This window comes from Bombus vosnesenskii, unplaced genomic scaffold (genome assembly GCF_011952255.1).
Source record: "Bombus vosnesenskii isolate JDL3184/JDL3185 unplaced genomic scaffold, Bvos_JDL3184-5_v1.1 scf7180000013349, whole genome shotgun sequence".
NCBI classification, from domain to species: domain Eukaryota; kingdom Metazoa; phylum Arthropoda; class Insecta; order Hymenoptera; family Apidae; genus Bombus; species Bombus vosnesenskii.
Window position 1 is genome coordinate 1,430,340 of NW_022882985.1, and position 21,647 is coordinate 1,451,986.

The 21,647-nt window shown below is 37.2% G+C and overlaps 2 protein-coding genes and 1 pseudogene across 4 annotated transcripts; 1 reads left to right on the top strand and 2 right to left on the bottom strand.

Moving 5' to 3' along the window:
* Positions 1–2,125: 2,125 nt before the first annotated feature.
* Positions 2,126–3,892, bottom strand: LOC117236503 (protein max-like). The gene is made up of 4 exons (XM_033499514.1): positions 3,736–3,892; positions 3,621–3,680; positions 2,980–3,214; positions 2,126–2,721 (listed from the first exon to the last, which is right to left on the bottom strand). The coding sequence occupies exons 1-4, from the start codon at positions 3,772–3,774 to the stop codon at positions 2,540–2,542; spliced, it is 516 nt and encodes a 171-aa protein (XP_033355405.1). The 5' UTR covers positions 3,775–3,892; the 3' UTR covers positions 2,126–2,539.
* A 4,677-nt stretch (positions 3,893–8,569) lies between these two features.
* On the bottom strand, positions 8,570–11,464 carry LOC117236516 (protein max-like). 3 transcript variants are annotated; one of them, XM_033499537.1, is made up of 5 exons: positions 11,305–11,462; positions 11,190–11,249; positions 10,984–11,043; positions 10,347–10,581; positions 8,571–8,695 (listed from the first exon to the last, which is right to left on the bottom strand). In XM_033499537.1, exons 1-5 carry the CDS (start codon positions 11,341–11,343, stop codon positions 8,664–8,666), a joined length of 426 nt encoding a protein of 141 aa, XP_033355428.1. In that variant the 5' UTR covers positions 11,344–11,462; the 3' UTR covers positions 8,571–8,663. The 3 variants fall into 3 exon arrangements, with proteins under 3 accessions (XP_033355430.1, XP_033355429.1, XP_033355428.1); XM_033499539.1 differs by lacking the exon at positions 11,190–11,249 and having other exon boundaries at positions 8,570–8,695; positions 11,305–11,464; XM_033499538.1 differs by lacking the exon at positions 10,984–11,043 and having other exon boundaries at positions 8,570–8,695; positions 11,305–11,463.
* LOC117236515 lies at positions 8,707–9,933 on the top strand (annotated as a pseudogene).
* Positions 11,465–21,647: the final 10,183 nt, after the last annotated feature.

A 21,647-nucleotide genomic window follows, 5' to 3' on the forward strand; every position in this document is an offset into this window, starting at 1 on the left:
AAAACTATGTCAGCATATGTAGTAATTTATTTTGTATATTTGTAACTATAATTATTGTATAATTAAAGAATATGATATAATGCATTGCAAATTTTTATTTTTAATGATTCATGTCTGTCTCCTAGATTAATAATTCAATTGTTATAATTATTACATTTTGTAGAATATCTTTATAAATATTCTCGTTAAACATTGACAATACTTGAAAAAGAAACTATTTCTGTAATATATCATGTACATCATAAAATTAAATTCCTTTGTATGGACATATATATATATATATATATATATATATATATATACACTACATATTACATACATATATATATATACTTTAAAGAACTATCAGGATAGCTTATGTTTTAAATGCAATACACTTACAATTACTTTTAATATTATAGTACAAATTGAAGGACATAGTGATGTAAAGATTCAATTTTACAAGAGAAAACTTACGTGATTAAATAAACATATTTCAATTAAGTGATTAAACTTATATCTTATCTGTATATTTGCTAATAAATGTACATATTTTTAAATCATTTCAATATTTATGATTGTTGTTTCTAGTTACTCTAATTTGATGTTGGTAATGTTATAGGTTTAATATATTCATAAATGATAATTCATACAATGCCCTAAATTTGGTCTAACTACGTCTATTTTGACAGTTTTCCAAGTGTGAATATATGCAAAATTTTACTTCTTGTTAGTACTACTAACTCCCGAATGAAGACGCCACCATGCTTAAATTAAAAAATGAAATTTCTTGATCTGCAGAGCAAATTTTTAAACTATTCAGGGATTGAAGTTTTAACTCTCATAAATCATCTCCGTATTTATACATCACCCTTGTGTCATTATTCCGATTTTCTACAGAATTAATTAATTACATGCAATAAGTGTAGTGCCTTATTTTGTACATGGTGGCGCCATCTTATGGTAAATCAATGGTACTAAGAATAAGCAAAATTTTCATATAGATATTGTCGCCAAGTCCAAGATAGAACACTACACTAATCACGTCTAATTAATACTTAGATAAAACTAATCTTAATTAATTTCTTACATTCAAAACTTTCTTTTGAACTATCAAATGTTAAAAAATTCTTCCTGCCCAAGGACCAATAAAATTTCGATTTTTTAATTTTGCCACCTGTCGATTAAACATAAGTAATTATTACATACGCACACATCAGGCGTAAATATCTCGAGATTAAATGATGGCAATAGTATAGCTATTAAGATTTACCACACTCTATAAGGATACCACAAAATAAATATATTTTTTATTATCTTATACCTTATTTAAAAGAAATGGCGATGACCTTGAAATCTTGTAAAAAATGATCATGAGAAGAAACTACTTCCTCTGTTTTCCTGAGAAGCTTTATCATATAATAATAAATAAAGCAGATATTTATATGATTGGATTTTGTTTGGTCACTTTGTATACATATATACCTTTTAGAACAATATGCATATAAATAAAATGTATTTCACAAATGATCTTTATTTCTAGTGATTATAAGTATCTAATAATTTTACATTCGATTTTAATAAATTCTTCATAATTTATAAAATAAATTTCGTATTTCTTAATATTATAGAGTACAATATTTCCTGCTAAAAGAATATTACTCTATAACTAATTGATTTGATATAATACTTTCCATCTATTTACAAAGACTTCTATAAAGTTCAAAAGGAAGAAACATTTTTCTTAAAAAAATACTCTAATTAAAATAAACATATACCATTATCAATACTTACTTTCTATCATATAGACATATATGTAAAAGGTTAAAAAGTGATTAATATTGAGTAATTCTTATTATAATACATTTTCTAATATATTTATTTCTATATATTTCAATATATTTTCCTCTAGTAATAAAAATTTTATCCATATAATTATTAAATTTTTCTCCAAACGAAAAAATAATTCCAAAAATTTCATAAATTTTACAATTGAGCATATATCTAGTATTTTCAGATTCTTCGATAAATCAACAATACAATAATTATGATAAGTAATCTTGAATAAATAAATTAAAAATTATAAGAAAACAAAGGAAACATTTGAAACTCTCTTTTAGAAAGAGGTTATATATTTAGAGAAATGTATTGCTTGAATTTGTATTGATAAAGTGGTTACTAATAGCACAACCTTAATTAAATTCAATTAGTTTATCAGTATAAGAATTTAGAAGTATAAATCAAAACATCTCACAATACATTATTTCCTTTATATTAAACAACTATTTTCATAAATAAAATAATTCCAATTTTTTAACAAATTTTAAGAATTTACTCCAAAGTGTCCGTAATGTATTATTTCATGAATCTTTGAATGAAGCAATAGCATTGCTTATAATTTGTACAATATTTTCTACACCGGTTTTAAGACATTCAAGATTCCACTGAAAAACTCCATTCACTAAGTGTCTCCATTTTATGTAAATAAATATATATATGGAGTTTAATAGTAACGGAAAAATAAATTTTTGTCAAAACAAAAATTAGATCAAACCATTGGTCAATGGTGGAGGCCTCCAACTTTCAGTTTTTTTGATTGGCGAACTGTCCTGCTAGTTTCACTATCTGATGATTCAGACTCTGTGTCATTGTATCCAGGCATTGGTACACCTTCTGACTTTGTGACTTCACAAGTTTCAGCAGCGAAATTGCCTGTTATCTTTGCTTTCTCAAGTGCCCTAACTATAAATAGTACAAAAATACATTTATGGCGCAGACAAATTTTGCAGAACAATATTATATATATTTTATAGTGTAGCAAACACATTTCAATATATTTTTAAAATATAAAAGTAACATATATAAACTTTTACCTAAACTACAATCATGACAAAATATACTTAATGGAGAATAATTGTAATAATCTTCCATTTAAACTATATTTTCAATTTTCAATGAGTGTTAGAATAAAATCTAATTAATTTTCTGATTAATATTTACTTTGAGACTCCAAGAGACTATTCTGGCGTTTCAAGTCATCAATATCCTGTTGATGAGAGGAATTCTTGCGTCGCATAAACTGTATATACTCAGCAGCTTTCTTCAGTATTTGTGCCCTACTTGCAACCTTTTCTCCTTGCAATGCAGGTACAGAGTCTCTAAGACTGGAGAAGCTATCCTTAATGTGATCCCGACGTTTCCGTTCCAGCGCATTATGATGTGCCCGTTTTTCTGCCTATCAATATATACAATGTTTTTTTATATCAAATCAAACTACATTATTTATAAGTTGTACAAAAATCTTACATCTAAATTCTTGCCTTATAATCAATATCAATTTTAACTTTATTATTAAAAATAAACATGTGTGTGTATATCTTAATCTTAATTATAAAATTAAATCTATAGATTAATACACATATTAGTCGAGTATCTTCATTTTATAAGATATTCAATGAGAAATTATTTACAAGAATAAATTAGTTAAATCACACGGAAAATGTCCATTTAACCTCAACAATATTTACATTTTATATTTTGAAAATAAAACTTGTTTATATCGTTAATTAAATAAAAGATGTTGAACAAATGAATGAAATTGAAAAGAATAGAAGGAAAATAAAAGTGGATAATGAACTTACTTGAGAATAATATTGGGTATTGTTTGAATGCCTCTGCCTAGAATCGGAATCGTCACCTTCCTAAAAAACGATCTCTTTAACAAGGTCCATTGAAAGAACAGTTTTAAGGGCTTACATCGCTCTCAATGTCGATGTCTCGATCATCGTCACTCATTATAAATTCCTAGGCAAACAGGTAAACAAAAGATACTTTATCAACTTTGTAAGAAATATAAAAACAGTGTACATACAGTACATATATAACAAAACGCACGTAGGATTTGACAACCACGAAAGTCACTAATTCTTAGGAAGTTGTCTAGGGTCTTTATTTTCAAAAGGCGCAGTGTTTGTTTATTTCTCAATTTCATAACAATAGAGAGGAATTATTTTCTCTCTGATAATAGATAGAAGATTTTATCGCAGAAATAACTAATAAACTGTTGAAATAATTTATATTTAATAGAAGCAATAAAATAACAAAGAACTGTCACTGATTATTGAAACGTACATATATGTCGGAGATAGAAGGACAGCGGGATTTTCCGTCGGGAATGCTGGGAAAAACCACCCACTACCATAGTCAAGATTTTTATGTTTAAGCAATAAAAATAAGGAAAATAACTTGTAATGTTCCAACCTGGCTTTACGACGATGGGTTCAGGTTAAAGGTGACATAACGGGTCACCAGACGTAGCCACGGTCACGGGAGGGCCGCGTACCTGACAGAGGTACGGAATGATTTCGTTGTCACCATCATCTCGAACATCCTATTGCCATTACTCATAGCCTCTTGCAGTGCCCACATTCGTACTGATAAATATTAGCCACATCCGCGACGGTAAAGTAAGTAAAGGTTCATAGAACGCCCCAAAATGCCAACCTGACTCCAACATATATATGTCGGGTTTACATTAGAATCAGGGTTAGGGGCGTGAAACGAATCTTCGTTTGGATTACACGTGTCGCTATGCAATAGAGAAGACATTGGCTAATGCAAATACGATTACCATAGAACCGGACAAGTAACCGTGGTAATTAGATACTCGAGAAACTAATGACAATGATCCTAGGTTCAATAACGAATTCGCGGTCGACGGGATGATAGATGAACGTGCTCACAAAATCTAAGTCGGACGCGTAATATTCACGGGTCGTAAGGGGTTACTCTTTTCGTCGATGAGATCGTGAGAGAGAAATGAATTTCCCGTCCCGATGATGCCACAGAGGAAAACTATATGGGGTGTGTCTGAGGACACGAGATCATCGGATTCGTCGAGGATAGCCTTCGTTCAGAAGGTGAGGGAATTTGGCGTTGCTGCTAATTGGTCAATCTCCATATCGGTGGTTAGAAAAAGATGCTAGCCGCCCTCGAGGGAAAGTTGCCAGTGGGAGACGCCGTTCGTTGAAAAATAGGTCTCTCCTATTTTCCCGTAGCTGGGACAAAGACTGTTTGTTTGAAGGACTTTAGTCAACTAAATCCTAAGATTTATGACAGGCCCTCAGGCTAGCTGAACATGTACTGCGGAGACGTATCGACATCTGGCAATCATCTTGCTCGAAGAATAGGGTCTGCGTGTGGCGAGCCACGGGACAGAAACCGTTGGAATGTTTACTCTCGAGTACCGCTACAACTATTTCTTTTTAAGGAGAGCTATGCTCCATACCTTTGTTAGACAAACCGTTAATCCCTTGACTGCGGCTATGTTCGGCGTGTCACGTAAACTTAAGGGTTGGTTGATGAAATAAAATAACTGAGTCGTGACACAACTATTAATTTTGTTTTTGTTAAACTTTATTACGGATTCAACAATCACAACGGAATACACACTGAATTAACATAAATCACAATTCACTCCAACCACGTTACGTAAAACTTAGTTACAATGATACGTTAAGTACGCGACTGTTATGAGGGCAAAGACCGGTAAAGATATGTTGACTATTCTAAGGATACAGAATAAGTGAAGTTTTACTGACAATACTGTGTCTGAGGAAAGCTAGGGAGGGGTATGTCTAAGGACACGGGACTATCGGATTTGTTGATGATAATTTTGGTTAAGGAAGTGAGGGCAGTAGACACCGTCTCCGATTGGATAATAAGACAGTTGGTGGACCAGGAAGGGTTTTAGCCGCCCTCGCGAGAAAGTTGCTAACGGAACATACCAGATGTGAAGAAAACCAACTTTCTATGCTAACACGTGGTAAATAATAAACATAAAAGGAAATCTAAGACAAGATATACTCGCTTGATCCGAAGGACCTCAACTATGAAAATTCCAAGACCCCTGGTGGGTACTTAAGACCATTGAGGGTACGCGTCAAGGATGTGTAGAATTGACGTTACAGGCAACTGGTTGTCACCTCGAGCCCAAGCTCATTATCATAAATCCCGAATAAATACAATCGGATTGAATGACGACAATTGCTTAATTACAGCTATCGTAGACTCTAGATTACAATGTTGCGGGATTATCCAAAATTCCAGAGGCTCCGGTGTTCTTTCGTCTCCGACATATATGTCGGAGAAGAGTCAGGAACAGGGTTGTGGGCGTTTGATAGACCTCCCTTGAGGTTGGCCTTCGTTGTGTGATAACGAAGATACGGCCTGATGCTACGAGTATGGACACTACCGATTCGACAATCAACAGCGGTGGTTGGGCACTTGCGATGTTAGTGATGTTGGTCTTAGGTTCGATGACGAATCCACGGTCAACGGGATGAAAGATATACTTGCTCTAACTCAAACTCACTGATCGTCAGGCGCTGCTCCTGTAACGTCAATTCATATCAGAGACCAGGCCATACACCACGGACAGGATGGCACCCAGATGCCTGCATATCCCTGGCGCGCACTCTCAATAGTCTTAAGTGCCTACCAGGGGCCTTGGCATTTTTATAGTTAAGGTCCTTCGGACCAAGCGAGTATTTCCTGTTGTAAATTTCGTCCCGTGTCCTTAGATACCCCCACCCCTAGCTTTCCTCAGACACAGTATCGTCAGTAAGACTTTCACTTATTCTGTATCCTTAGAATAGTCAACATATCTATGTCGGTCTCTACTCTTATAAGTCGCGTACTTAATGTATTGTTGTAACTAAGTCTTACATAACGTGGTTGGAGTGAATTGTGATTTATGTTAATTCAGTGCGTGTTACATTGTGATTGCTGAATTCATAATAAAGGTTGATTAAAACAAAGTTAATAGTTGTGTTACGACTCAACTATATTTTATTTTCACCAACCAACCCAAAAAATTACGTGACACTCCCTTCGTCGGTGGGATCTCAAGAAAGAATGGATTTTCGTCCCAATGATGCCACAGAGGAAAACTATGATGGGATGTGTCTAAGGACACGAGATCATCGGATTCATCGGGTATAGCCTTCGTTTCGAAAGTAAGGGAAATTGACGTCGCTGTCAATTGGTCACTTTGGGACAAAGACTGTCTGTCCGTTTGGAAAATCTTAATTACCAGAAAACCCCAGGTTTTACTGTCAAGTACCTCTATGGGTATTTCTTTTAATGAGGGTCATACTATAACTCCGCACCTTGTTAGGCGAAGCGCCCGTCCCGTTGACCGCGGCTACGTTCGGCGACGGATGGTCGCTTTGAGCCCAAGTTTTATTATCGCAGTTCGCAAACAGGTACAATTGGGTAGAATGAGGACAAATTGTTTAATTATAACTGTAAACTTTAATTACAAGTTTATGGGGTTTTCCGAGGTTCCAGAGGGAAGGCTCCGGTGTCCTTTCATCTCCGACATATATATATTTATTTATATATATAGGCTGGTACAGGGGGAAATTATGTCACTAGTATCAAAATTTAATTTAAATAAAACTACACTTTTTGTATCTTTCACATATCTTATGTTCTAAATTCAATATTTACTATAATGTTGTATAGTTTATTTGTATAAGTTGAATGTATTGACAATGTATAATAACATGTGAAATATGTACAAGAACCATAAAATTATTATTAACAGCTCACGAATTTTTAATTCTTTACTTAGAAAAGTTAAATTATTTTAAGATTGATTATCTCATTAATATTATGTTTAGCTCTCAAGTAGGAAGTAATAAAATATTTAAAGTTTATTGTATCTTTATTATTTTAGGTTATTTGATAACCTACAGGTTGCGATAATATTTTATTTTTATACAGAATAAAATAAAAAAAAATGTTATTAAGTAGCTACCGAAATAACAAAGTAATCTGTCATTTTAATTAAAAATAAGATTTTAAAGAAAATTTATCCTTTAAAATTTATTGTATCTAATATGATTAATTTTCTTTGTTTCATTTGGACATAAAGTAAATCAATATTTAGCATAGTTTTCAAGAAATTGGTAATGCTCTGCATGATTCACTTTATTTGCCTGTTACGTTGGAAAAGGAGGAATCATAGTAATTATATCATCGTTTGGGACTTGGAGTGGCCGTCCGTTTCTGAATCGGACAGCACCTCTGCCTCTTTTGGGAGAGTCCGAATTTTCTACCACCCAAGTTATAAACCTTTACCATGCGGACCGGAGGCTCAAAAACGCCCTAAGTGCTCGATTGGTCAGATCTAAAGTAAACCTCTGGTATCAATCAACAATGCCAGAGGATATGCGCCCACGAGAGTACACAAGTACAAGATTTGAATAGATTCCCATCCCATAAAAACCACGGTGAGAAGGAAAACCCGGGGTTGCAACCTGACTGATCGCCACATAGTTGAAAATTCGCAACAAATATATTTTTTATTTTATTTATTCATTTATATTATTGGCAAAATTATGGATTATTATAATTTTATTAATTTCTCATTAAATAATACTACTTTCGTATCTACTTTATTAATGAATGTATTTAGAAAAATATATCAAATGTGTCCTTTATTATGTTCGCAACAGAAATATGTAAAAAATCAATTGTATAATTACAAAGAAAATATATTTCGGAAATATGCAAGTTTAATAAAGAAATATTACAATTGTATAAAGGTACAAATATTTTATTGTATTTCTGTACATATGTATGCGTATAAAATTTCTCGATTCCAACTGCAGTTGGTGTTAGTGTCGACGGCTCCTCTTACAGATCCTGACTGTAACCAATGCAAAAAGTGAAAAGATTAACAAATGAAACGTCGGTACTATCCTATAGTATTATCACTGATGTGTAGGACGTTTGGAAATTTCCAATTTATCTTTTTGATTAATCATTTGATCTAAAGAATTTATACGCACAATTATTATTTCCTAGGCTTTCTAATTTTTGAAATCTATATGTAGTATACCTATCTCTACGAAATCCGTCAAATTAACGGGCTAGCTGATTTCATAAACAATCCGTTTTTCAAAGTCAGTGTGCAAAAGTTTCAGTTATTGTAGACATTTCCCAGTATTGTCTCCGCTTATTGCAAGTATTTACAATAGGATAATTGAATTTGGGCATAGCATTTTCTTTTTTTTGACCAATCCCCCTTTTCTAACAATCATGAGTAAATCCAGGAGATATAATAAGATATTGAATAAAATTGTCAACATCAATGAAGATTGTTCTAAGGATACCTCCGAAGAAGATCAGTATGAATTAGGCCAAAGTGATGCTGACAGAAAGTTCTGAATACACTGAAAGTGGAGAGATAAAAGGATCTTTGGATAGTGAAGATGAGAACTTCTTGGAAGTGTATCGTAACAAGAAAAGGATGCATATTTTTTCTAGTTCTGACTCCGAGGATGAAAGGATGAGCATTCCAAGCACATCCCAAAATATAATGGGTGAAATTGAAATTGCAATTGACAGGATACAGTGGATAAAACCGAAAGCAGGCGGATCTAGAGGTAGGATGCCCATTAGTATGATATTCAAGGATATGCTAAGGGAACTTAGAGAACAAAGAGAGATGAACAATTATTTCCAACAAAAGCCTAATGCAGGTTTACACAATATATGCCGAATAAGCCTCATAAGTTTGACATTAAGTTTTGGTTAGCAGTTGACATCCAAATAAAATATATTTTGAATGGTTTCCCTATATGGGGAAAGATGAACACAATTATAAACATGTTCCAGAAACCATTGCTTTTTATAATAAAACAAAGTTTGGTGTGGGCGTCATTGACCAGATGGCATGTAAATATAGTGTGAAAACAGGGAGTTTCCAATGGCCCCTTCAAGTTGTTTTCAATATTTTAGATTTGGCAGCGATAAACGCGTGGATATTATGTAAAGAGTGCACTGGATCGAAAATATTCAGAAAGGAGTTCATATTTTGCCAAAGGTCAGACGCTTCATTTCTGTCATTTACAACGTGAAAAAAAAGTGCGAAAAAGTTGCCAAGTGGACTACTGGAAAGAAAATAAAAGCAACAATTGTTGTATATACTGCAAAAAGATTGTATGCGGAAAATTCATAAACAAAAATACAGTATATTTGTAAAAAATGTGCTCAATAAATATGATTACCCTATACTGTTAATATTATTGTTATCATTTCCGTGATAATTTAAAAAAAAGGACTTTTTACTTATTAATAACATATTTAAACGTGAAGCCTAATATTATTCAATTCAAACCTAATTTGAATAAATCGATTTTTTAAAGAAAATGCGTATTTTCGTTTATCCGTCGATTTGACGTGTACTCGTAGAGATAGGTATATAAGAAACGCCCGTAAACCTAGTGTTAAACTGTATTTTAAATTTCCAAAAAGTGTTAGAATAAAATCTAATTAATTTTCTGATTAATATTTACTTTGAGATTGCAAGAGTTTATTCTGGCGGGTCAAGTCATCAATATCCTGTTCATGGGTGGAATTCTTGCGTCGCATTAACTGTATATACTCAACAGCTTTCCTGAGTATTTGTGTCCTACTTGCAACCTTTTCTCCTTGTAACGTAGGTACACAGTCTCTAAGGTAGGAGAAACTATCCTTAATGTGATCCCGACGTTTCCGTTCTAGCGCATTATGATGTGCCCGTTTTTCTGCCTACCAATATATACAATATTTTTTCATATTAAATCAAACTACATTATATATAAGTTGTACAAAAATCTTACATCTAAATTCTTGCCTTATAATCAATATCAATCTTAACATTATTATTAAAAATAAACATGTGTGTGTATATCTTAATCTTAATTATAAAATTAAATCTACAGATCAATATACATATTAGTCGAGTATCTTCATTTTATAAGATATTCAATGAGAAATTATTTACAAGAATAAATTGTTTAAATCGCACGGAAAGCGTCCACTTAACCTCAACAATATTTACATTTCATATTTTGAAAATAAAACTTGTTTATATCGTTAATTAAATAAAAGATGTGGAATAAATAGAATTAGAAAAAAAAGGAGGAAAATAAGAGTGAATAATGAACTTACTTGAGAATAATATTGCGTATTGTTTGAATGCCTCTGCCTAGAATCGGAATCGTCACCTTCCTAAAAAACGATCTCTTTAACAAGGTCCATTGAAAGAACAGTTTTAAGGTTAAGTTTTTAATTGATCGTTAATTAAATAAAAGATGTTGAATAAATAAATAGAATTAGAAAAAAAGAAGGAAAATAAGAGTGGATAATGAACTTACTTGAGAATAATATTGCGCATTGTTTGAATGCCTCTGCCTGGAATCGGAATCGTCACCTTCCTAAAAAACGATCTCTTTAACAAGGTCCATTGAAAGGACAGTTTTGAGGACTTACATCGCTTTCAATGTCGATGTCTCGATCGTCGTCACTCATTATAAGTTCTTTGGTAGGTTTAAGAAACAGGTAAACAAAAGATACTCTATCAAGCTTGTAAGAAATATACAGTGTACATACAGTACATATATCACAAAACGCACGTAGGATTTGACAACTACGAAGTCACTAGTTCTTAGGAACTTGTCTAGGGAGTTTATTTTCAACGAATCCGCGGTCAATACGAATGGTTCAACGTACAAGTAAAACTTGAACTGACCCGCAGTCCAAGTGGAACTGCCCTTATATATATATTATTATAGCTGCACTTAAATAATAAAACTGAGGAATAGTTGTTTATGTTCTAATCCGAGTATGGGTCCCCGAGATTCATGACAATGGGCTTGGACTTGAAGTGACATAACGGGTCACTGAACGTAGCCACGGTCACGGGACGGACGTGTACCTGATAGAAGTATGGGATAATTATATAGCTCTCCTTAAGGGAGTATTCTAGTCTAGAGGCTTGAATTTCGGGCGGTTTTTGAAGCTCTGTACAAACGAAACAAAAAATATTTTTACTATCCATTTTTTTATCATTTGTTTATTGACACTTTAAGATTACGTAAAAAATTAACTGAAAAAGACTCAAAATTCACAAAGTTATGAACTGGCAAAGTGGGGGGTCCAAAAAAAAGGGTGTCCTGGCGTGCATGATTTCAACCCTTCTGATCATCTGAAGCAATAAAGCCGAACGGATTCTTAATTAGTATAGATGCGGCTATAGCATGAACTTTGGAAAAGTCAAAAAAATATTTTTTCACAAAATAGCGGCCGTTTGAAAATCTGTATTATTTTAGGTTATTTGATAACCTACAGGTTGCGATAATAATTTATTTTTATACAGAATAAAATAAAAAAAAATGTTATTAAGTAGCTACCGAAATAACAAAGTAATCTGTCATTTTAATTAAAAATAAGATTTTAAAGAAAATTTATCCTTTAAAATTTATTGTATCTAATATGATTAATTTTCTTTGTTTCATTTGGACATAAAGTAAATCAATATTTGGCATAGTTTTCAAGAAATTGGTAATGCTCTGCATGATTCACTTTATTTGCCTGTTACGTTGGAAAAGGAGGAATCAGTAATTATATCATCGTTTGGGACTTGCAGTGGCCGTCCGTTTCTGAATCGGACAGCACCTCTGCCTCTTTTGAGAAAGTCCGAATTTTCTACCACCCAAGTTATAAACCTTTACCATGCGGACCGGAGGCTCAGAAACGCCCTAAGTGCTCGATTGGTCAGATCTAAAGTAAACCTCTGGTATCAATCAACAATGACAGAGGATATGCGCCCACGAGAATAGATTCCCATAAGTTGGGAAACATTTATCTCCCACGTAGCGCTTACACAAGTCTACAAACTTAAAAGAAAGTATACACTATGCGACATCTATTTTCTGCACAACGCATGCAAACTTTACAAACTTAAAGGAAAGTCTACACCATTCACCAAGCTAAAAGGAAGCATACACCACGCAACGCCTATCTCTTACGCAACGTTCGCATGAATCTTTACAAACGCCGTATACTCAATAATACGTAACCCTACAGGCAGCAGTCAGTATCAAAGGTAGGTACATTTGTCTAACTCGCAACGAAAGAAAGAAAATGAAGCTACTGACGTTTTATTCGTAATTTCGTGTCTTGCAAAGGAATATTCCGATCGGTATATGGATAAAGGAGCGTTTAGACGATCGATACGATCGTCGATATTATCGTCGATAGTGAAGGTTCCCAACATTGTACCGATAGAGCATAGGATCGATCGTCTAGAGAGTCTTTTATGTACGACAGTGTTAAGAATCTTAAATATCGACGATCGATTGAACGCTCCTTTAATGCTACTTCCTTGATATTAATATCTTTTAGAATATCGGAAAATTATCTTATCACTCTGACGTGATTTAAGTAAACTGCTCTTAAAGCTAGGAAGGTAAAAAGAAGCAACGAATCTGCGCGATGCACTTCTATGCACGGTATAGCATTAAGTTTCAGCGGCAGGTTTATTATCGACTTTCCATCGATTACTATCTGTCCGTTCGAAACTTACAGGTGCCACTGTCGAAGCCATCGAACCGATGATGTCGCGGTTGTTCAGCCAAGGATCGAGCATACAGTCCTGCAATATCTAACTGTCCCCAATCGAACAAGCTTCATTTCCGATTGGAGGAGCCACTGAACAGGATTACAAAAGACCTCGAGTTACAGGTCGTAACTTTCAACCCTACCTTATCCTAGCAGGGTGCAGGTCCAGTCGATATTATCTAACTGACACGGAACTTACCGACGCTGTTTTTTATTACTATCTTTGAAATGCCTGTCACAGCTGGTGTAAGTAACGTAACACAACGTAACAGAAATGTAACACAAAATAAAATAAAATAATATATAACGCAAACGAGACAGGAAGAGAAAAGACTAGTTCACACGATATCGCGCAAATGACTTTAAGAGTTGCTACTATATTAAATACACTATATCGAGGCTAAATGTACATAGTCACGGAATAAGTTAAGTTCGCGGCAGAGATTGCTGGCACTTATAGTTACAATATTAAGGCCGTGATGTGTGCGATGGGTTTCGGTTACGAAGAGAGCACGAGTTCTTAGTCGCACTAGAGTAGAAAAATTAAATTTGTAGAGAATGTGTGGACGAATGTGTGAAGAATGAGCCAGTTGACAAGTTTATATATAAACGGTAAACACGGTGCAGCGTTACTCGATAATCGTTAATCCCAGACGCGACAGAATCGAATTGTAATTGTGATTATAAATAGACACGGGTCGGCGTGAGAAGATAATCGCATTCGATCTATGCTGCACACTGTCGATCAACGTATGATATGACAACGTATGACATACGTCGTATGACAACGTATGAACGTCATGACATTCGTAACACGGAAACGAAATAACAGGGCAATATTCGAGCATGAGACGCGCCGGAGAATTAGAGGGAGCCACGAGTGTATAAGTGTTAGAGAAGCACTTTGATGAACGACGAAGAACGCCACGGCATTTAAAGACGGAATTAACTATACTGTATAGAGCATGTTTGTAGAAGGGGCTGTCGAATCGCGTACGATGCTATCGTACGATGTTGACAGGTCATTGTTGGGAGAATAAGAATACGAAACGTACGAAACCTTGCGACTAAGATGGATAACGTGGTACTTTGACACGTTGAAATCGAATTTGTTAAGCGAACAGGGAGAAACGAGAAGAGAGTCTGTCGTAAGAAAATTGCATCTTTCACGCACGAAACCGAAGCTGTCGGTAAAAGTCGACAACGATTTATCGACGATAGAAGTCTTTATCGACGACAGCTCTCATCGAGGAAAACGACGATTAACGATATACGGCAGGGTGCGAGAAGAGTCAACGGTTGAATATCTCCGTTATTTTCGCAGATACGACGATCTTTCCGGAAATTTCAAAATCACCTCGACTTTTTTTAAATGGAACGCAGATCGATACCTACGATACCGTAAAGTCTAGCAATTATCCGAGTTTACTGCAAGCGGTTGAGTGAACCCCGTGTCGTATTTCGTTATCGTTGGTCAAGTTCGGTGTCGATGAATCGTCATCGGTAAAAACATCGCGCGTCTATCGAATGACACGAACCCCCGCGGATTCTCGACGACTGGACTCGGTAAGCAGCATCGGCGCGATGACAGATGCGGCGATTCGACGCAAGCGACGATCAGTCGTCGAGCGATCGCGGACGCCATAGGTGTCCTTGGAGCGACGAATACAAAGGAATCGTCGAGCGCACGCTGACTCGCGCGCCTCAGTTCAACGCTCAAAGTCACATAAGCGTACGTACGTGTTATCATCGTACCCTGTGCTCGCAAATGGACTTAATTTAGGCTCTGTCTTGACATAATTTTTTTCATTAGTCGAAATTAAGACGCAGCTGACCTTGACGCAAGATCCAACGATATCCCATGGCGTTCAACGTAGAAATCTACGATACTAGTTTTTAGCTTAGAACCGTGCCATATTTAGCTATATTAAAGGTCAGTTTATGAGCAAAATAATTACGCTATAATAGCAAAACATCGAGAAAGAAAGAAGAATTTAATATAACACATTTTAACGCGTAATAGGTAATTACCGGTTTTTCCGAATTTTCTTATAGCAGTTGCAATTTTTCCTACCCGAAATTTTGCAAATAATTCTAAATTTTTTTAACTCGATTCTAATCACGTACGTACCTGCAATTCTCTTTTGCTTCGTAATATAAGATCGGATATCTTTCACGTATTCTTTCACCTCAACTGCAACTGAATAATTCCTTATACGTTCCTTGTCGTTCGATCCCTAAAACTCAACTATACAAATCCTTTTGTCCTCGCCCCTTCCTGCAAAAAATCGAAACAAAACCGTCTGCATCGTACGCAAGATCGAGCGAAATCGATCGATTTCGTTGGATCGACTCGAACCAAACCGACTCGAAAAAACCATTCCCTTTCCTCTGTAACCGCTTTGCGGAGGGTTGGTCTGCGAAGCTGGTTCGCACGTTCGTGCGCTGCTAAATACGGAGCGCGCACCGGACGATCCGGTTCTGTGGAGCGTGACGCGTCGCTGTAGCCACGCGAGTGGGCGTGGCCGCCACTCCCCGCCGCCAATGATGTCTCGCCTCTGAAACGCGCGACTGCCTTGGTGGGGATAATTGACGGAGTGGGGGCAGGGTCGACGGTCGAGCACGCGGTCCGGCGAGTTATTGAATTCGTCGAATTGGCTGCTCGTCCGGGCAAAAAGACGGACGAGCGAAAAGAAGCGGATAGCCAGATAAACGGCTGGCGGAGCAATCGTTTTATCCGTGCTACTGATCAATCTATTAACCGGCTGCGAGGTTCAGCGATTCCGCGTAGCGTACGGAATGTGAAAACGCGGATGAGGGAACGTAGGAATGCAGTTCCGTTCTTGTGATTCGCGTTGCTTCTAGATCATTTCTACCAGACTTTTGTGCATTCCGTAGCAAACGTAAAATTGCGAAAGCACGAATTTGCAATGAAAAATCCACAGTCTGGCTGTTGGTAAAATTATGAACCAAAATGATGACTACGGTGTCAGTGGACGCTGTCGGTTCACATCGAGGCATCGTTTATTTAGCGCGATCACGGAGGTGGCTGATTGGAAATTCTACCAAAAGTAAGGAAAGTCTATGGAATTTTCTGCATCTAACCGAAGAAACCAAAATCCCGCTTTGTTATGGTTACGTGTACAGTACCGTACAATCGTCGTTGATACGTGTATTTCTAAAGGGGATGCCAAAAGCTAGACAAAGCTCGACTGCCTGGCTGCGTCAGAAGTTCTCTTCTCGTTCAGAAATCTTCAATTTTTTCCACGTCGAGAATACAGCGTATCGTGATTTCATGCGAGTGCACGTAACATCTGTACTTGGTGTAATTTTCCTAACGTTGTACTGTTTCACGTTCCTTCGCTTCTTTCCTCTTAATAAAGTTAACATCCGGATATCTAATCAACGCGCCGACAGAATTCATAACAGCTAACGCGTCATATACTTACATTTATATTTGATGTTTCTACGGGTTCTACGCGCGATACGAGATCTCTGTGATCGACTGTACGCGATTAGTTTCAGTTAAACACCCTGTACATACGTAGCATCGCTGTCTATGTAACTGTCCACGTACTTACATACGCACGAACTTCGTAATGAGATTTCGCGCGATGATCGCTTATGGCGAGCCATCGAGATCTCACGGTTTTAAAGATAGGTAGTTGTAATATTTTATGAGATGTTTAATGTCGCCAGCTTTTTCTTTCTTACGCTTATATTATAACGACCTATATCCCGCGAGTAGCCGACATATCCGGCCGTATCGGGTAAATTATTCGTCTGCGAGCAGGCAAAACCCGTCTATTCGCAGCGTTTAATCTCAGCGACTTTGTCTTCATCGCGATTTATCTCTGCCTCGACTCTTCATTTCGCATCATTTGTATTTTCTACACCGTGAAGCCTCTCGCCTGCGTTCAGCAACTTTACCAACATCGAGCAACGTCTGTCGTTGCTCCACCTTCCGCAGAACGTCTCCAACAAACGGTAAGTTGCAGCAATTTTTTGCCCAAGCTAAACGATATTCAGCAACGAGCGGCGAGAAAAAGTTGCTCCGTGTCGCCTCAGCGAAGACGTTTACGTGTTTTCGAGTTACGATGAGACGGTTCGTCCTCTCAGACAGAACGCGCTGCGTATTTAAATCACCTTATTACGCGAAGCAACGAACGCAGAGATTGCGGCGTGTCTGAATATTAACGCGCGTAACCGATACTTAAATATTAATTGCAATAAAAATTGATTTATATGCAACGTGTGATTATTGATTCACTTACGCCCTCCGCCCGATATGTATACACGCTGTGCAACGAGCAGTTAACGACGTTTCCTGCGTGCATCGATCGAGCTTGTATTTCGCGCGTGCTTGCTACCGTACATCGCATAGGTGGGGATAGCGATACGAATTTTTCAAGAGCTCAGAGCCTTTCCATCTCCCGCCCCTTCTTTCGTTTTCCTCCAGCGCTGCACGCTTTTTATGGATAGCCTCGGTGAACCGCGAGTCGGTCGACGCGTCCGCAAGTTTGCTGAGTTGCTGGTAAACGCGGTTCACGCCCACGGCCAATAGGAAGATGGGTCCAGACGCGGGGGCGTGGCCACTTGCGATTCATGGCGGTGAAACGAGGCCGACAGAGGGGTGCACTGTCGTGGCCCACGCCCACTTCTCTGTGCTCTTTATACGTATAGAGCGAATTATATAAGCAAGTAAGTAGCAATGTATACGTAATTACAAAAATTTGATGCTATGGTAAAGATGGAACACGTGATATAGGACGTAACGAAAAGGCACTCTATTGGAGAGTAACGGTACAATGGTCAACGGTCGAGAGTATATCTGACAAGTTCGTTAAGCGTTCAAAAAGTAGAGGAAACTGAGGAACTTGCGCATGCATCGATCACGCGCTTTGCCACTAAAATTTCATGAAGTAGAACGGACCAGTTCTCGCCAGCACTGTGCATACCGTGTTCGCCAAAACTTAAGATATTCGAGTTAAAATTTATTTACAGTCGTAAGAGTTGCTTTTTCAGAGAACGGGAGTAGGAGCGTGCAGCAACGCGGTTGGGTGCAGGCCACGCCCACAGCGCGGCGTAGTGGGAGGCGCTGGAGCGGGCACGGAGTGGTGGAAACGAGAGGCGAGGTAATCTACGAAGAAACAATAAAGCGACTGGTGGCATTCGGCGCGATTCGAGTTCGTGACGCAACGAGGGTGGAAAAAGTGGTGTCGTAACGTTAGAGTGGGGGAACGAATGTATGTTTTTGCGTCTATGGAGGAGGAATTGGTTGGATGGTGCGATAAGATAGCTAAGAGAAGTGGTCGGCTCGTTGGTGGGGTGTTTTAGGTTTGATGAATGTGGAAGGTGGGAATGTTACGAGCTTGTTTTGACCTGATATACGAGCTGCTCGGAAGCCACACCGATCGACTCCGCAAATGGAAAAACTACATACATATACGATCGTAGAAAGAACGACGCGACGTTACAAACCTTGTGTTTTAAAATTCACATTAGCATTTTCATGCCACTTTTATATCGCTCCTTGAGAAACTGCCTTAAATTTAAACTTTAAACTTCTCCCTTGTACGCAACCGTATTCACTCGCGTTTCTCTTCGAACCTCTCCACGTCGTTTAAACTTCCTCCGTAAACCCTCCGTAAAAGTCGCTTTCTTATCGCAGTCGTAATATTTGATCGCCAACTCGTTCACTCGGCTGCGCTGAATATGCAACGAAGCTGCTTCCGCTACTCGCTGTCTCGTTCCAACCATCATCCGTGCTTATCCTTTCTTATTCGCCATATTTAATTTACGCTCTGTTCTTTTCCGTGCACTCTATACGCATTAAGTATAAGCAGCCAGGTAGTTAACACTTTACCGACCGTTAGCGATTCAACATCATATGCACGTCCGACCGGCATCTCAGGCGCAGGTTCTCTCTGGCGCCGGTTGTGTTTCGGTTTAGACTCTCCGATACTATTCTTTTCGTTCATCGCGATCGGTGAGTTTTTCAAATTGATATAAAACTGTGTGGAGCTTACAATGCAACGCAACTGACGCAACCGAGCAAGATACCTTAGTACTAAATAACAAATTACTGCTCAAATAATGAAAAAGATTGTCGGCGACAAAAAGCCGATTAATAGGCTATCGGTCGGTAAGCGTCGGCGACAGAAAGCCGATTAATCGTCTATCGGTCGGTAAAGTGTTAATATTACTGTCACGCGGATTTACCAGACAAACACTGGTGGCTCTGCTGTCTTTTCTAAACGGAAGATTCGAGAAACAGGAAAATTGGTGATTCGAAGTAATTTGTCGTATGAAACGAGCAGCTGTCCCGATACTTACGTTCTAATACGAAGCTTAACATTGTAGCCATTATATGGTAATTTGCAACGTAAGATTATCCAAGCCAAAGGACAAAGTTATAGGTAAAGTGTCGTAAGGGAAACATGGTGGAGACGTTACGGATGAGGGTGAAGAATAAATTTACGACGGTTGCGCCGCGTGTTTACGAGGATAGAAGGACGAGCCAGTGTGCCGGTCTCGCCAGTTGCACGTGTGACAAAAGAGGAAAGATATGTCATCGCGGTGTCTTGCGAACGACTTGTCACGGTGACATTCACGGTTAGTTGTGGAATAGGTCGTGTAAATAAGAGGGCGTGTCTGTGCAAAGGATATTATACACAGGGTGTCTCGTTTTCATTCATCCACGCGATTATATTGGAGAGGTTGAAACGAGAGTTAAACGAGATACCGATATACCGACGTAAGTAACAAATAGATGAGAAATATTTTTTTTTTTTTTCGCAAGGAGGTAAATTCCACGCTCGATGTCTAATTAACTGTATATTTTACTTTGAATCAGGTTGTTCCAAAAGTTTCTTTCGTTTTATAGGAAAATGATAGACAGGCTACATTTTTTGTTTTAATGCAAACGAAACGTATGCTGAAGTGACTGAAGATACAAACTATTCGACAGATTAACCCTTTGCACTCCTATGTCGAGTGTGAAACTGATAGTTTTTATCTGAGGAGCTCCTTTGTCCAGTCCCACTCGACATTCTTTCATGTCCACCTTCTTTTATAGAAGAAAAGCAGGATTGCATCATAGAAATTGTTTCAAGATATATCATACACTTAAAGATTCCAAGATACAACAATAGTGCGAACAAAACTGGTATTTAAGTGAATTTCTGTCTTCCTTTGTTTATTTAAATTGTCTTATTTTCTAGTTAAAGTAAATTTCAAACAAAACACTCAAAAGCGTTGCGAGCTGCTGGTAACGAAATTGAAATAAAATTCGCAGTGCGAAGGGTTAAGTTTCCTATTTGTATGAACATCGCCAGATAAAGCAGCTACCTGCAGATAGCGAAAGACACTTTTGCGACAGCCTAATATTACAAATGTGTAATATATCAAATACAAATGTCCGTAGTGTATCTATCTGCTCAGTCGGTATCGTAAATAACCAAAGAAGAGCAAGTGAAACCAATATACAACTTTATACCAACAAAGCTAAAAAGAACAGTCTTCTGTCGAAACGAACAGATTTAGCAATCGTCAGAATAATTATTTCTACCTGTTTTATCGGCAATTAAGAGACTGCGGATTTTGCAATACCACCTAATGACAAAATCCTCAATCACTTAGTTGCCAACGCAATAGTAACCAGCCGATCACCGATTATCGGATGTTACTATTATTCATTGGTGTTATTCAAACGAACGATGTTTTATTCGTATGTACTCGTTGCTTTCTGTTTTATTCGTACATTTACGTATATAGACTGATAATGTGTACGTGATTTAGTTATTTGAATTGCTCGAATAGGTACGATAGTTACGTTAAACATGCAAAGATAATTAATCGAACGATTATAATTGCATCGTAGGTTTTTCAAAGAATAGAAGCGTTTTTTTAGTTTCAATTGCAGCTGCAGCATCGGTGAAAACGTATCGCCCGAAAGTGGCCGCATCTTATTGCCGCATCCGTTACAAGCAGAGAAGGTTATGAATTTAAATCAGTGAGAACTGGGAATGAATGATCTCGGACTTTCGAACGGTAGCGTGTAATTTCAGCTATCTGGAGAACCATCGTACCGTTTATTTCAACACATTTTACTCGAGGAAAGCCTAAATATAGGTTTTTCTCTACGCAGCTTGCCGCGATCTTAATTATCCCAGTGACTCTGCGTGTCTGAGAAACAGCTGAGAATATGTAAA